Below are 16,533 nucleotides of genomic sequence, written 5' to 3'. Positions count from 1 at the left end.
GAGATGGTGCCACTGCATGCCAGCCTGGGCAACAGAGTAAGACTCTGTCTCAAAAAAAAAAAAAAAAGAGTGTTCCTCACTTTGGGTTTGTCTGATGTTTCCTCATGCATAGGTTCAGGTTACACATTCCCAGCTGGAGTACCATGTAAGTGATGTTACTGTCCTTCTCAGCTTGTCATATGTAGACAGAGGCACACCATATCCTTTGCAACTCATGGTGATGTAAATTTTGAGCATTCGGTGAAGGTGCTGTCCCATTTCTCTGCTGTGTAATTTCTATTGTTTAGATACTTTAAGACCATGTAAATACTCTGCATTTCATCAAGGTCTCCAAAATTTAGCATTCATTAATGTGTCTTGCCTGAACTATGGTGATTGCAAGATGGTCATTTCCTAACTCCAGCACTCTCCATGTTTACTATTTACCACTTGACATTGATTGTACAGTAATCAAGAGTCTTTTCCCCTTCTACCACTTATTATCAGTAAGGTCTCATGGATTCCAAAACTTTTTCAGTAGTTTATAATTTGTTGCTTATGTTGGCATAGAGCTCATGCTTTTACCTGTGGGGTCTGTGTTTTTCCAACTTTTTGATTACAATCTGTAGTAAAAAATGTTTTCCTTGTGTATACATATGCCTATATAATGTATTTTGTAAAATAATACTTTTACTATGAAGGATGCACTCTTGGTATTTTTCTGTTCTATTTAGTTTTTTTTTCTTTTTTTTTTTTTTAAGGTTGGTTGTGAGCACTAAATTTAATTCATAGTCTCCAAGAAATTTAAAATCACTTCTTTATGCTATTCTGCCGTTTAGAAATGCCCTTTGATTTCTTTTGAGATTCCTCATTTTGTGTTTTCTTTCCTTTTTTGGACATTCTGTTATGGAAAATGATAAACATAAAAGTAGCAAGAATGGTGTAATGAATCCCCCATAATCCATCAGTTAGCTTTATCAATACATGGTCAACATTCCACTCCCCTTTAGATTAGTTTAGAGCAAATCTTAGACATCAGAGCATTTCATCCACAAAATATTTCAGTATGTATTTCTAAAAAATAAAGACTTAAAAAAACGAAAAATATTATTATATATATATTTTTTGAGATGGAGTCTTACTCTTGTCGCCCAGGCTGGAGTGCAGTGGTAGGATCTTGGCTCACTGCAACCTTTCCCCACCAGGTTCAAACAATTCTCCTGCCTCAGCCTCCCAAGTAGCTGGGACTACAGGAGTGCACCACCAAGTCCAGCTAATTTTTTTGTATTTTTAGTAGAGACAAGGTTTTGCCAAGTTGGCGAGGCTGGTCTTGAACTCCTGACCTCAGGTGATCTGCCCGCCTCAGCCTCCCAAAGTGCTGAAATTACAGGTGTGAGCCACTGCGCCCAGCCAGAAAAATGCTATTATTGCATCTAAAAGAATAATTACTTAATGTTGTCTTGCCAGTCAGTGTTTGAATGAATGGAAATGATTGTCTAAAACTGTTTATTAGGGGTTAGTATGTTCAAATCAGGATCAAATAAGGTCCACACATTGCATTAATTAATATGTCACATGTCTTTTAAAATCTGCAGAGAATCCTGTTTTCTATGTTCTTGCTGTTTGTAGACCATTGTTTATTGAATTAAGTAATAAATATATTCTGCATTTAGGTTCGGCGTTGGGCTATCTTGACTGCAAGAAACTTGGGGAAAGTGGACAGAGATGATTATTATGACTTACAAGAAGTTTTACTTTGCCTTTTTAAAGTCATTGAGTTGGGGCTTTTAGAGAGTCCAGACATTTATACTTCTTCTGTCCTAGAGAAGGGTAAACTGATTCTTCTGCCCTCACACATGTATGATACTACCAACTACAAAAGCTATTGGTTAGGTGAGTATTATTCCTACACTAATATAATTAGTATTTTTGTATAGTTCTGTTTTTTAAGACAGTCTCACTCTGTTGCCCAGGCTGGAGTGCAGTGGCACCATCTCCACTCACCGCAAGCTCCACCTCCCAGGTTCAAGCAATTCTCCTGCCTTAGCCTCCCGAGTAGCTGTGATTACAGGCAAACGCCACCACACCTGGCTAATTTTTTGTATTTTTTAGTAGAGACGGGGTTTCACCATGTTGGCCGGGCTGGTCTTGAACTCCTGACATCAATTGATCTGCCCACCCTGGCCTCCTGAAGTGCTGGGATTACAGGCGTGAGCCACCGTGCCCGGCCCTGTAGTTCCTATGAGGGTCCTAAAAGGAAAGTGTTCTCTTTGGTGATCTGATGAAACTTGCTGAAGATAGGATTTTATAGTTCTCAGTTCTTATTCTGTCATTAAGTTGATTTAACTATTACATATCTTGTTATTAAACAGTATTTATATCCTAGAAACTTTTCTGTAGTAAGCGGTACATTTTCAAGCACTGGCAAATGAATCGAATCTTGTTTACGGCCACATTTTATTAACAAAATATTAGTGTAATAGTTGGCTTTAAATAGGATTTGATTGTTAATACTCCTTTTTCAGTGTGTAAAATATTTCCTGGTAGAACTGGGCATGGTGGTGCACGCCTGTAGTCCCAGCAACTTGGGAGGCTGAGGCGGGAGGATCATTTAAGCCCAGGAATTTGAAGCTGCAGTGAGCTAGGATTGTGCTACTGCACTCCAGCCTGGGTGACAGAGGGAGATCCTGTCTCTTAAAAAAAAAAAATTAAATTTTCCTGGTAGAAAGAGTTGTCAGCATTGTTTACAAGTCTATTGTGGCTCAAAATACTTTTTTTTTTTTTTTTTTTTTTGAGACGGAGTCTTGCTGTGTTGCCTAGGCTGGAGTGCAGTCGCGCGATCTCGGCTCACTGCAAGATCCGCCTCCTGGGTTCATGCCATTCTCCTGCCTCAGCCTCCCGAGTAGCTGGGACCACAGGCACCTGCCACCACGCCCGGCTAATTTTTTTGTATTTTTAGTAGAGACGGGGTTTCACCATGTTAGCCAGGATGGTCTCGATCTCCTGACTTTGTGATCTGCCCGCCTTGGCCTCCCAAAGTGCTGGGATTACAGGTGTGAGCCACCACGCCCGGCCTCAAAATACTTCTATACCATTTCCTTGATTCCAAATCTTAAGGTCACGTGTCATAAATGGCAGTGATTTTTTTTTTCTTTCTTAGTGGTATATGGAATACGGTACATCTTAAAATTGAAGGCATCTTATATTGATGAGATACAAGTTACATGGTAGTTATGTTAGAAATTGTTTTCTAACCATTTTCTACTTTCACACTTGAATTAGTCTAGAGTTCTATTACTTGGGAGCAGTTGTGTGTGAATATCTGAGACTTAAATGTTTGAGAAACTAAATACTATCTTGCTTCATCTTCCTGCCTTGTTATTCTTTTGCAAACTAAACCAGGCATTAGTATAGTATTATTTCATCAATTCAAGATAACTCTAAATGATCTTACAGGTATTTGCATGTTGCTGACCATTCTTGAGGAACAAGCCATGGATTCCCTGTTGTTGGGCTCAGACAAACAAAATGATTTTATGCAATCGATACTTCACACTATGGAGAGGGAAGCAGATGGTAATAAACTTTACTTGCTGAATGTTGTTGAATATAGTGATGATGATGCACTTTAAAAATGATAGTGTCACTGCAGGAATTGGTGTATGTTGTGGAGAAAAGAATTTTTCTGGTTTAGTAATAGATTCAGACTTTTTATTTTGTTTTGTTTTGTTTTTTGATACAAAGTCATACTCTTATTGCCCAGGCTGGAGTGCAATGGTGCGATGTCAGCTCACTGCAACCTCCACCTCCTGGGTTTAAGAAATTCCCCTGTCTCAGCCTCCCAAGTAGCTGGGACTACAGGCGTGCACCACCACGCCCGGCTAATTTTTTTGTATTTTTAGTAGAGACGGGGTTTCACCACGTTGGTCAGGCTGGTCTTGAACTCTTGATCTCAGATGATCTGCCTGCCTTGGCCTCCCAAAGTGCTGGGATTACAGGCATGAGACTTTTAAATCAGAAAGGACCTTTATAATTTAATTCAATACCTTCCTTTCATAGAAGAAGGGAAGTTAATCTACTTTTTCATGATGAAAAAGTTGGTGGTAGGATGAACATCAGAACCTCTGGGAGACCCATTTGTAATGACATTGTGGTTAACATTGTGGGGAAAGCCTTCTCTGTCCCGTGGCCTCCCTTTGCCTGCCTCTTTGTTTCTCTGTGGTTCTCTAATACAGTAACTGCCAGCCACATGTGATTATTAAAATAAATTTAAGTCAATTAAAATTAAAAATGCAGTTATTTGGTCCCACTAGTCATATTTCAAGGCTCAATGGCCACACGTGCCTGTACTCTATCCTGTACTGTATTGAACAATGCAGAGACAGAACATTTCCATCATCACAGAGCATTCTCTTGGATATGCTGCTCCAGATAGTCTAGATAATGAGGCCTAAAACTTGTAGTCATGTTTATTATTAGATCCTGACCTCCTTTTGCTGATGCTTGTATCATGCTAATCATGAAGGATCTGTAATTAAATAAGTGCTTCTAATCTTTAGGAAGTAATGAATTAATAAAGACCAAGTATACCAGATCCTATGAAAACATAATGAATATAATTTTTTCCCCTCATTCTCTTCTCTTCATGCAACTTGAATGTTGTATATAAACTCATTTGTGGGACATTCTAATATAAATATATTAATGTTATTCTTTTGTTGATAGGGCATATATGTGTGTGTGTGTGTGTGTGTGTGTGTGTGTGTGTGTGTATATATATATTTTTTTTTTTTTTTTTTTTTTTTTCGTTTTGAGACCAAGTCTTTCTCTCTCACCCAGGCTGGAGTGCAGTGGTGCGATCTTGGCTAACTGCAGCCTCTGCCTCTGGGTTCAAGCGATTCTCCTGCCTTAGCCTCCCAAGTAGCTGGGATTACAGGTATGCGCCACCATACCTGGCTAATTTTTGTATTTTTAGTAGAGATGGTGTTTCACTATGTTTTCCAGGCTGGTCTTGAACTCCTGGTCTCATGTGATCCGCCTGCCTTGGCCTCTCAAACTGTTGGGATTACAAGCATGAGCCACCACGCCCGGCCTTTGGCATATATTTTGTTGCTAGATTGTGTCTGAGGCTATTACTCTTTTGCCAACATTCACTGCATAAATTGTTCATTTCTTTCCCTGTGCCTAACTACATGTATAATTCTGTCCTTTCTGTTAAGCTAGCTCCCTTAACCATCTTAAAAAAAAAAAAAAAAAAACACCTTTTTTTTTTTTTTTTTTCTTTTGAGACAGGATCTCACTCTATCACCCACCCTGGAGTGCAGTGGCTCAATCAGGTCTCACTGCAGCCTTAACCTCCCAGGCTCAAGTCATCCTCCTGCCTCTGACTCCCTAGTAATTGGGGCCACAGGCATGTGCCATCTTACCCAGCTAATTTTTAAATTTTTGATAGAGACAAAGTCTCACTATGGGTGTAGGCTGGTCTTGAACTCCTGACCTCAAGCAGTCCTCCTGCCTCGGCCTCCCAAAGTGTTGGGATTTACTGGCGTGAGCCACTGAACCCAGCCTTGTCTTCAAAATTTTAATTACCTCTTTGAGAAACTTTTCATAATTGTCTTCATCTAACTACTTTGTTTCTTGTGAGCTTACTAGACACAGGCACTGTTTCAGATGCAGTGGAGGATACAAAAATATATAAGAAAGTTCAAATAACTGTGGTAAAGTCTGAGAAGTATGAGGGAAGTAAAGTCACAAGTTCTAGGATGACGTAGCAATAGCAGTGACTGCGTGAATTCAAGCACTTGCCTCAGAAGAGTACTGTAGATGACTGAAGTGGGGGAATGTTTAATATAGGAGGAGGCATTTAAGCTGGACTTTTAAGGATGGATAGGATTTTGATACGTTGTGCTAGAAGTGAGGGCATTCTAGTGCTTATTTTGGAAAAAGCCAGTGATCTATTTGTGCTGTAGATAGTGTATGATTATAGGAATATGAAAAATAAAAATGGAAATAAACAGTAGATCAATATCTTAAGTTCTTGACTGAGGATTTTGAATTTTCTTGGAAGACATTAAGTAGCCATTGAAGGTCTTTGAGTAGGGCAGTATCTTGCTACTGCATATTTGATAGAGAAGCAGGAGGTTGGATGAAAAGTAGGTAACAGCAAAGCCATGTTGAGATACAGATGGATGAAGAGTGTATCTTTGCCTTATTCCTTAGCTAAAGAATTTAGTCATTTACACTAGATGGGTGACACAAAATTCAGGATGATGCTGAAAGAGAATTTCTTGTATTATGGGCTTCATGTAGATCTGTAAATACCAAGTTTCTTTTTCTTTCCTTTATTTTTTTCCTCTTCTTTTCTGTTAGTTATTGGAGGACGGGACTACAAAGTTTTGGGAGGGGTTGAGGAGCTGAATTAGAAAAGGTTGTTTCTGGTATGGCAAACAGGGTGTGAAAAGATTGTGTTTACCTAGACTGTTTTCTTGCCCATTAAGTAATTTGTTTGCCACTAATTTTTTTTTTTTTTTTTACAGACGTATCATAGTATTGCTTGCAAAAAATCTTGAAAATATGGCTGCTTTTGAAACCCTCTGTGTGTCTGAGGACTGGCGGCGGCACTGCTTTAAATTATTTGCTCTTTGGCTTTTAGTTGGGTTGCTACTCACCAGATAAAGAATATGCTTAATTCTCAATATATTGTAGTATGTTTTTCTAACTGTTTAGTAATTCAATGATTGTGCCATTGTATTTCAGATGATAGTGTGGATCCTTTCTGGCCAGCGTTACACTGTTTTATGGTGATTCTGGATCGGCTTGGATCTAAGGTCTGGGGTCAACTTATGGATCCTATTGTGGCATTTCAAACCATTATCAACAACGCAAGCTACAATAGAGAGATCCGACATATACGGAACAGCTCTGTAAGGTTAGTTCAGCTAATGTCAGGATTTAAACATCATCTCTATAAGAAAGTGTGTTCCAGTACTTAACAAGAGGTGTTTCTTCCTTTTTTTTCCCCCTTCGTTTCAGTAATTTCTATTTATTCTTAATATTTAAGGACCAAGTTAGAACCGGAGTCCTATTTGGATGATATGGTGACTTGCAGCCAGATTGTATACAATTATAATCCTGAAAAGACCAAAAAGGTATAAAACACTTTGAAAATTCAGATGCTATTTTATTGCCTTTATATTGTGTAGACTATTTTATATAATTTGTTGAGTTGCAAATTTTGTGATATGTAGCTGTTCTCAATCTACTGCTATGTAAAAGCCCTTCTCATTGAACAGCAGATGTATTGTGTGTTGGGGAAGATGGACTCTAACTACAGTATGCATACTTTGGAAAATTAATTTCTAAGTACATTTAGGGAAGATGGAAAGTTTATGGGGACATACATGGCATGACTAGAAATCAAAACTAGCTAGTGGACAGAAGGTGAGAGTACATAAAGGTGTTACCAATTTGTCTTTTTATGAAAACTCAAAATTCAATTTATATTTTCACTTTCTTGGAAGTTAGGTGTATTACGATTGTGATATAATTATATGCCACAATTATACCATTGTATAGCATAATAATGATGTGGTAAACCAAAATAAGAGAGTTGAGAAACTTATTTTTCTTAACGACTTGGGTGTTGAACCTGTCATAAGTGGTGCTTATTTATCTGAACATCAGCATTTCTTTCATTTTAGGATTCTGGATGGAGAACAGCCATTTGCCCAGATTATTGTCCTAACATGTATGAAGAAATGGAAACATTAGCCAGTGTACTTCAGTCAGATATTGGTCAAGACATGCGTGTTCATAACAGCACATTTCTGTGGTTCATCCCTTTTGTCCAGTCCCTCATGGATCTTAAGGATTTGGGTGTGGCTTACATAGCACAGGTTGTTAATCATCTGTACTCTGAAGTCAAAGAAGTCCTCAACCAAACAGATGCTGTGTGTGACAAAGTCACTGAATTTTTTCTTCTAATTTTGGTATCAGTGATTGAACTGCATAGAAATAAAAAATGTTTGCATTTGCTGTGGGTAAGTTCCCAGCAATGGGTGGAAGCCGTCGTTAAATGTGCCAAACTTCCTACCACTGCGTTTACACGGAGTTCTGAGAAATCATCTGGAAATTGCTCCAAAGGAACAGCAATGATATCATCACTGTCGTTGCATTCCATGCCATCTAACTCTGTACAACTTGCTTATGTGCAGCTGATTAGAAGTCTCCTTAAAGAAGGTTATCAGCTTGGGCAGCAGTCTCTTTGCAAGCGATTCTGGGATAAGCTCAACTTATTCCTTAGAGGAAATTTATCTCTAGGTTGGCAGTTGACTAGTCAGGAAACCCATGAGCTACAAACTTGCTTAAAGCAAATTATTAGAAACATAAAATTCAAAGCACCTCCATGTAACACTTTTGTGGATCTGACTTCTGCATGTAAAATCTCTCCTGCATCTTATAATAAAGAAGAAAGTGAACAAATGGGGAAGACGTCTAGAAAAGATATGCATTGTTTGGAAGCTTCCAGCCCAACATTTTCTAAAGAACCAATGAAAGTGCAAGACAGTGTATTGATCAAAGCAGATAACACTATAGAAAGTGACAATAATGAGCAAAATTATATAAAGGATGTGAAACTAGAAGACCATCTCTTAGCTGGGTCATGCTTAAAGCAGAGTAGTAAAAACATTTTTACTGAAAGAGCTGAAGATCAAATTAAAATAAGTACAAGGAAGCAGAAGTCTGTAAAAGAGATCTCTTCATATACACCAAAGGATTGTACTTCAATAAATGGTCCAGAAAGGGGATGTGACAGAGGAATAATAGTATCAACACGTTTGTTGACTGATTCTAGCACTGATGCTTTGGAAAAAGTGTCCACATCAAATGAAGATTTCTCTTTAAAGGATGATGCTCTTGCTAAAACCTCAAAACGAAAAACTAAGGTACAGAAAGATGAAATCTGTGCAAAGTTATCACATGTAATAAAGAAGCAACACAGGAAGAGTACTTTGGTCGATAATACTATCAATTTAGATGAAAATTTGACTGTATCTAACATTGAGAGTTTCTGTTCAAGGAAAGACACAGGAGTTCAGAAAGGAGATGGTTTCATACACAATCTTTCTTTAGACCCTAGTGGTGTTCTGGATGATAAGAATGGAGAACAAAAATCTCAAAACAATGTATTGCCAAAAGAGAAACAATTAAAGAATGAAGAATTAGATATTTTCTCTTCCCGTGAAAACAATTGTAAAATACAGGAATTTCATGTTGATGATAAAGAATTGATCCCTTTTACAGAAATGACCAATACTTCAGAGAAGAAATCATCTCCCTTTAAAGATCTTATGACTGTACCTGAATCAAGAGATGAGGAGATGAGTAATAGTACCAGTGTGATTTATTCTAACTTGACAAGAGAACAGGCCCCTGACATCAGTCCTAAATCTGACACCTTAACGGATTCTCAGATAGACAGAGACCTTCACAAATTATCTTTACTAGCTCAAGCCAGTGTTATTACGTTCCCATCCGATTCACCTCAGAACTCATCGCAGCTGCAAAGGAAAGTAAAAGAAGATAAAAGATGTTTCACAGCTAACCAAAATAATGTTGGAGATACCTCCCGTGGACAGGTTATTATTATTTCAGATTCTGATGATGATGATGATGAAAGAATCCTGAGTCTTGAGAAACTCACTAAACAGGACAAAATATGCCTTGAGAGAGAACGTCCAGAGCAGCACGTTTCAACAGTTAATAGTAAGGAGGAAAAGAATCCAGTAAAGGAAGAAAAGACAGAGACTCTTTTTCAGTTTGAGGAATCTGATTCTCAGTGTTTTGAGTTTGAAAGTTCATCTGAAGTGTTTTCAGTTTGGCAAGATCATCCAGACGATAATAATTCAGTTCAAGATGGTGAGAAAAAATGTTTGGCTCCTATAGCCAATACCACAAATGGTCAGGGTTGTACAGATTATGTATCTGAAGTTGTTAAAAAAGGAGCAGGGGGCACTGGAGAACACACAAGACCACGGAGTATTTCTGTTGAAGAATTTTGTGAAATTGAAGTAAAAAAGCCTAAGAGAAAACGATCTGAAAAACCAATGGCTGAAGATGCTGTGAGGCCTTCATCTTCTGTCAGAAATGAGGGCCAGTCTGATACTAATAAGAGAGATCTTGTGGGAAATGATTTTAAAAGTATAGATAGAAGGACTTCAACTCCCAATTCACGTATTCAGAGAGCCACTACGGTTTCACAAAAGAAGTCTTCAAAGCTTTGTACTTGTACAGAACCCATCAGGAAAGTTCCAGTTTCTAAGACCCTTAAGAAAACTCATTCAGATGCCAAAAAAGGACAGAATAGAAGTTCAAATTACCTAAGTTGTAGAACAACTCCTGCTATAGTGCCGCCAAAGAAATTTCGTCAGTGTCCTGAGCCAACTTCAACAGCTGAGAAACTTGGCCTGAAAAAGGGTCCTCGTAAGGCATATGAGTTGTCCCAGCGGTCTTTGGATTATGTAGCTCAATTACGTGATCATGGCAAAACTGTTGGAGTAGTTGATACCCGAAGAAAGACTAAATTAATTTCTCCTCAGAACCTGTCTGTCAGAAATAATAAGAAACTTCTGACTAGTCAAGAACTTCAGATGCAAAGGCAGATCAGACCCAAATCACAAAAAAATAGACAAAGACTTGCTGATTGTGAAAGTACAGATGTTAAAAGAGCAGGGTCACATACAGCACAGAATTCTGACATATTTGTACCAGAATCTGATAGGTCAGATTATAATTGTACAGGAGGAACTGAGGTACTCGCCACCAGTAACAGAAAACAGTTAATAAAATGCATGCTGTCTGAACCAGAAACCATAAAAGCAAAACATGGGTCTCCAGCAACTGATAATGCTTGCTCTTTGAACCAGTGTGATTCTGTAGTGTTAAATGGAACAATACCAACAAATGAAGTAATTGTCTCTACTTCAGAGGACCCTCTGGGTGGAGGTGATCCAACAGCACGTCATATAGAGATGGCAACTTTGAAAGAGGGAGAGCCTGACTCCAGCAGTGATGCAGAGGAAGACAACTTATTTTTAACCCAAAATGATCCTGAAGATATGGATTTATGTTCACAAATGGAGAATGACAATTATAAACTCATTGAACTAATTCATGGAAAAGATACAGTTGAGGTTGAAGAAGATTCTGTAAGTCGGCCTCAGTTGGAATCTTTGAGTGGCACAAAGTGTAAGTACAAAGATTGTCTTGAAACCACAAAAAACCAGGGTGAATACTGCCCAAAACACTCTGAAGTGAAAGCAGCAGATGAAGATGTATTTCGTAAACCTGGCTTGCCTCCTCCTGCATCTAAACCTTTGAGACGTACCACTAAGATTTTTAGCTCAAAGAGTACTTCACGAATTGCTGGTCTTTCTAAATCTTTGGAAACTTCTTCAGCACTTTCACCGTCTCTAAAAAATAAGTCAAAGGGGATACAGTCGATTTTGAAAGTACCACAGCCAGTTCCCCTCATAGCTCAGAAGCCAGTTGGTGAAATGAAGAATTCGTGCAATGTTCTTCATCCTCAGTCTCCGAATAATTCCAACAGGCAAGGTTGCAAAGTTCCATTTGGTGAAAGCAAATATTTTCCATCTTCCTCTCCAGTAAACATTCTTTTGTCATCACAGTCTGTCTCTGACACCTTCGTTAAAGAGGTCTTAAAATGGAAATATGAAATGTTTTTGAACTTTGGTCAGTGTGGGCCCCCTGCAAGTCTTTGTCAGTCCATCTCAAGACCTGTGCCTGTCAGATTTCACAATTATGGAGATTATTTTAATGTTTTTTTCCCTTTGATGGTATTGAATACTTTTGAAACAGTAAGTATGTGTTTCATTTGTATGCCTCTCCAAACTTTTCAAGTTACCTCTTTACCTTGCTGGGTGAAAATGAGAGTATAGTTCAAAAAATCAGCCAGGCGTGGTTGCGGGCACCTGTAATCCCAGCTACTCGGGAGGCTGAGGCAGGGAATTGCTTAAACCCAGGAGGCGGAGGTTGCAGTGAGCCGAGGTCGCGCCACTGCACTCCAACCTGGGCGACAGAGTGAGACTCCGTCTCAAAAGAGAAAACAAAAAAAAGTATAGTTAAAATTGACCCTTTCGATTTAGATACTGGTTTTAGATTTCATGTTGAACAGACATTTGTGCCAGCCACTGTTTTAGATACTGGCAATACAGAGGAAACACTTTTTTTTTTTTAGGTGGAGTTTTGCTCTTGCTGCCCAGGCTGGAGTGCAATGGTGCGATTTTTGCTCACTGCAACCTTCTGCCTCCCAGGTTCAAGTGATTCTCCTGCCTCAGCCTCCCAAGTAGCTGAGATTACAGGCCTGCGCCACCAGGCCTCACTAATTTTGTATTTTTAGTAGAGAAGGGGTTTCACCATGTTGGTCAGGCTGGTCTCGAACTTCTGATTCTGACCTCAGGTGATCCACCAGCCTCGGCCTCCCAAAGTGCTGGGATTACGGGCATGAGCCACTGTGCCTGGCTGGAAACTGCTCCTTGGAGCTGATAGACACAACTCAGGGTGCTAATATACCAAGTCCAGAGGTAACACAGAAGGAAATGTTTATTGATGCACAGATAAAGGAAGACTTCTCAGAGGAGATAGTTTCCCATCTGCATTTGTTTTGTTTTTAAGTAAGAGACCTCTGCTGTAGTTTTCTTGAGGAGGTGGCAAAGGGTGAATTACATTGAACACAAAGTAATGAATCCTAAATTTCTCTACACATCAGACTTCCCAGTTTCTTTCTTTCTTTTTTTTTTTTTTGAGACGAGTCTCGCTCTGTCGCCCAGGTTGGAGTGCAGTGGTGCGATCTCGGCTCACTGCAAGCTCCGCCTCCCGGGTTCAGGCTGTTCCCCTGCCTCAGCCTCCCGAGTAGCTGAGACTATAGGCTCTCGCCACCATGGCCGGCTAATTTTTTGTATTTTTAGTAGAGACGGGGTTTCACCGTGTTAGCCAGGATGGTCTCAATCTCCTGACCTTGTGATCTGCCCGCCTTGGCCTCCCAAAGTGCTGGGATTACAGGCGTGAACCACCGCACCCGGCTGCCAGTTTCTTACTCATCACAGCAGCTGCTCTGTGTAACAGCCTCCCCAACCCCAGCACATCCTATTCTGGTTCTTCTCTTCTCCTTACTCAAGTAGAGTTGACAAACGATATGATTCCCAGTTAAAATTTGAGAAAAACAGCAAATAATTCTTCAGTGTAAGCATTCAACTGCGTTTAGAAGGATTTTTGTGTGTGTGTTTTCAAGGCAGGTAAGAAGTGGGAGCAAATTTTTAGTTAATCCTCAAAAGAAATCTTCGTGTATACAGTAATACTCTTAAAACCAACAGTGTTGAGGTAAATAGTCATGGTTCATTAGCTTGATAGATATTTGAGTGCCTAGTATGTGCCAAGTGCTCTTACAAGCATGGGAGATAAAGTGGTGAACAAGACAGATGAGGTCTCTGCTCTCTGGAAGTGACCATTTCGGATTGAGATAAGGACTCTAGTATGATCTAGAACAAAGGGGACAGGGCGCTTTCTGGAGAGATCAGATAACCTCTATGAGCAGGTGATCTTTACACTGAGACCCAAGTGACTAGGAGTTAACTGTGGGGAGTATGTTACAGGCAGAGTGGAGTGCAGAGACAGTCTGGTAACAAGATGGGAGTGCTGGGGAAGGAAGTGTAATGTACAAAGGGACAAGTCTACTACAAAAGAAGAGAAGTGAGTTGTTAACACTGTACATGGCAAGATAAATGGCTTTTATAAAGCTTGAGTGAACGTATCTTCATGAATGTACTTTATGTTAAATCTTGATCAATTTGTACCTCAAATTTTAGCCATTTTTGAGAGTTGCTTTATTATTTTTTTTTCCTAAGGTACTTTTGTTTTAGCAGGAGTTGCTTTATTTTTGCTGGAAAGCACTAAATTGCTTAGAAGCCATTCATAACCCTATGAAGGGTAGACACATACTTTCATTTCCTGAGTTAAAAGATATTTATTAAGATTTATTTCCTTCAGGACATTTTTGTAGTCTCAGCTTTTTAAAAACAGAATAAGCACAAGTTCCATTTGTACATATACAGAGTTTAAAATAGTCAAAGATTTCTATCTGGCCCATTATAAAGAACATCAGGCACCCCTCATCCCCCCAAGTAACTATTTTCTATTCTTAATGAGTCCTTTGGAAATTTCTTTCCATTTTTATCTTTTTTTTTTTTTTTCTTTTTTGGAGACAGGGTCTCACTCCTGTCCCCCAGGCTGGAGTACAGTGGCACAATTATGGCTCACTGCAGCCTCAACCTCTTGGCCTCCGGTAGTCCTTCCACCACAGCCTCTTGAATAACTGGGACTACAGGCTCACACCATAATGTCCAGCTAATTTTTGTATTTTTAGTAGAGGCAGAGTTTTTCCCATGTTGCCTAGGCTGGTCTCAAACTACTGGGCTCGAGTGATCCACCTGCCTTTGCCTCTCAAAGTGCTACGATTACAGGCGTGAGCCATCCCGCCTGGCCCTCCTTCCATATTTCTGAACAACATGTCCATGTTGTAACTCCTTGATTTTTCAGTTTTAGGCGTTTCTATTTCCTGCTTCAGGAACTACCCCCATTTCCAGCCCAACCCTTGCACACACACTTCCTGTTCCCTCATCCTCATTATGGGATTGTCTTGAAATTTTTAGATCCATTTTTGTTATTTTGACTATGTGAAAGATATCTTCAGCTAAGCCATGTAGTATGCTGTAATTGCCTTTCCATTTCCTTCCAAACTCTGTGTTTTTCTTGGATTTATTGTTTTATATGTTTATTTAATTTTCTACTTATCACTAAATTAATGCCAGGATGTCTTTTCTTGAATGTTTAAATTTCTCATGATCAGGTACATTAGTTAATCTATAAATTTGTTCTGTGTGTGGTGCATGATGATATTCCTGAAATAGTAGTCCTTATCCTTGGGTTGGGTCTGTATCTCCTCCACCCCCGTCATCTTTCTTGGTTACTCATGTTAGCGAGGCCTGTCCTTCAGGCTTCCAGAGAAGAGGGTATATGAGAGGTACATTTTTGAAATCTTGCATGTCTTAGAATTTCTTTAATCTTCTCATTTTCTTTAATTTTTTCTATCTTTCATCTCATTTTCTTTTTGTTCTCCTTTCTTGGAGGCCACCTCAACTTTTCTCCCAAATCCGTTGAATCCTTTTTAGCGTATTTTTAGTTTCCTGGAACTCTTGTTCTCTGAATAGTCCTTTATATTCTATTTCATGGATGTGGTATTTTTTATTAGCTAAAGTTTATTAATGATAATTTTAAAGTTAGCTAAAAGTTTTTCTCTTTTTGCATGGTTCCTGTTTCCCCGGTTGGTTTTTTCCTGTTCATTTTAGTGTTTATAGTCCTTTCTATTAATTCCTTTTTTCAGGTGGTAATGATTTCTGGTGGTCTACTCACATTTAAGAACAGGAAACTAAAGAGTAGATTGGAACATTATTCATGGTAGCCAAAAAGTGGAAACAACCCAAATGCGTGTCAGTTGATGAATGGATAAACAGGTCTGTTCATACAATGAATGGAATATTATTCAGCCATAAAAAGAAGTGAAGATCTGTGTTCACTAATGAACCTTGAAAACATTGTGCTAAGTGAAATAAGTCAGGGACAGAAGGTCACATATTATATGATTCCATTCATATGTATTGTCCAGAATAGGCAAATCTGTAGAGACAGAAAGATGAGTAGTAGTCAGGGGAAGGAAGGAGGGGGGAATTGGGATTGCTGATAGGTACACTGTTTCTTTTGGGGTGATGGAAATGCTGTGGAATTAGGTAGTGGTGATGGTTGCACAGCATAGGAAATAAAACCATAGTACTAAAAACCACTGAGACGTACACTTTAAAATGGTGAGTTTTATGTTGTATGAAATACTATCTCCATTTAAAAAATATTACTTTAAAAAGAGAATAAATTTGATTAGCAATAGGTTAAAAAAGATGCCTAGGAAACATGAAACCTTCAGATACTTTTACAAAAACGAGCCTCTTTATGGTTGCACTCTGGAAGGCAAACGTGATCTGAAGGGCGCCATAGCAGGGTAAAACCCAGCATTAGTTTCATTCTTCATGGTTAGGTTTTGTGCTTAGGTGCAGTTATAATCTGTATTTTGTTATATGTATAAAAGATGAAAACACCAGAAGCTCTGAGTGAAAGGGTGGGCTTGTTGACCATTGGCACTTCATTAGGAAGCCCCACCCCCCCCATTATGTCAATCAATGTCTTTTTTTCTTTTTCTTTTTCTTTTTTCTTCAGACGGAGTCTCACTCTGTTGCCCAGGCTGGAGTGCAGTGGCACGATCTCGGCTCACCGCAACCTCTGCCTCTTGGGTTCAAGCATTTCTCCTGTCTCAGCCTCCTGAGTAACTCAGCTGGGACTACAGGTGCACACCACCACACCCGGCTAATTTTTGTGGGTTTTTTTTTTTTTTGTAGTTTTTTTTTTTTTTTTTGAGACAATATCGCTCTG

The 16,533-nt window shown here is 39.1% G+C and overlaps 1 protein-coding gene across 6 annotated transcripts in view; it reads left to right on the top strand.

Annotated features, from left to right (window-relative positions):
- Nucleotides 1–16,533, top strand: part of SETX (senataxin) — a 93,157-nt gene that overhangs the window by 19,027 nt on the left and 57,597 nt on the right. For all 6 annotated transcript variants that reach the window (XM_031014460.3, XM_031014461.3, XM_031014459.3 and 3 more), the window contains 5 exons: nucleotides 1,653–1,872; nucleotides 3,436–3,555; nucleotides 6,736–6,907; nucleotides 7,040–7,127; nucleotides 7,680–11,855. In XM_031014460.3, the coding sequence (XP_030870320.1) occupies nucleotides 1,653–1,872; nucleotides 3,436–3,555; nucleotides 6,736–6,907; nucleotides 7,040–7,127; nucleotides 7,680–11,855 (4,776 nt within the window). The remainder of the gene's footprint in view (nucleotides 1–1,652; nucleotides 1,873–3,435; nucleotides 3,556–6,735; nucleotides 6,908–7,039; nucleotides 7,128–7,679; nucleotides 11,856–16,533) is intronic.

Source organism: Gorilla gorilla, chromosome 13, assembly GCF_029281585.2.
Source record: "Gorilla gorilla gorilla isolate KB3781 chromosome 13, NHGRI_mGorGor1-v2.1_pri, whole genome shotgun sequence".
Taxonomy (NCBI): Eukaryota; Metazoa; Chordata; class Mammalia; order Primates; family Hominidae; genus Gorilla; species Gorilla gorilla.
This window is presented reverse-complemented; position numbering and strand designations above follow the sequence as displayed.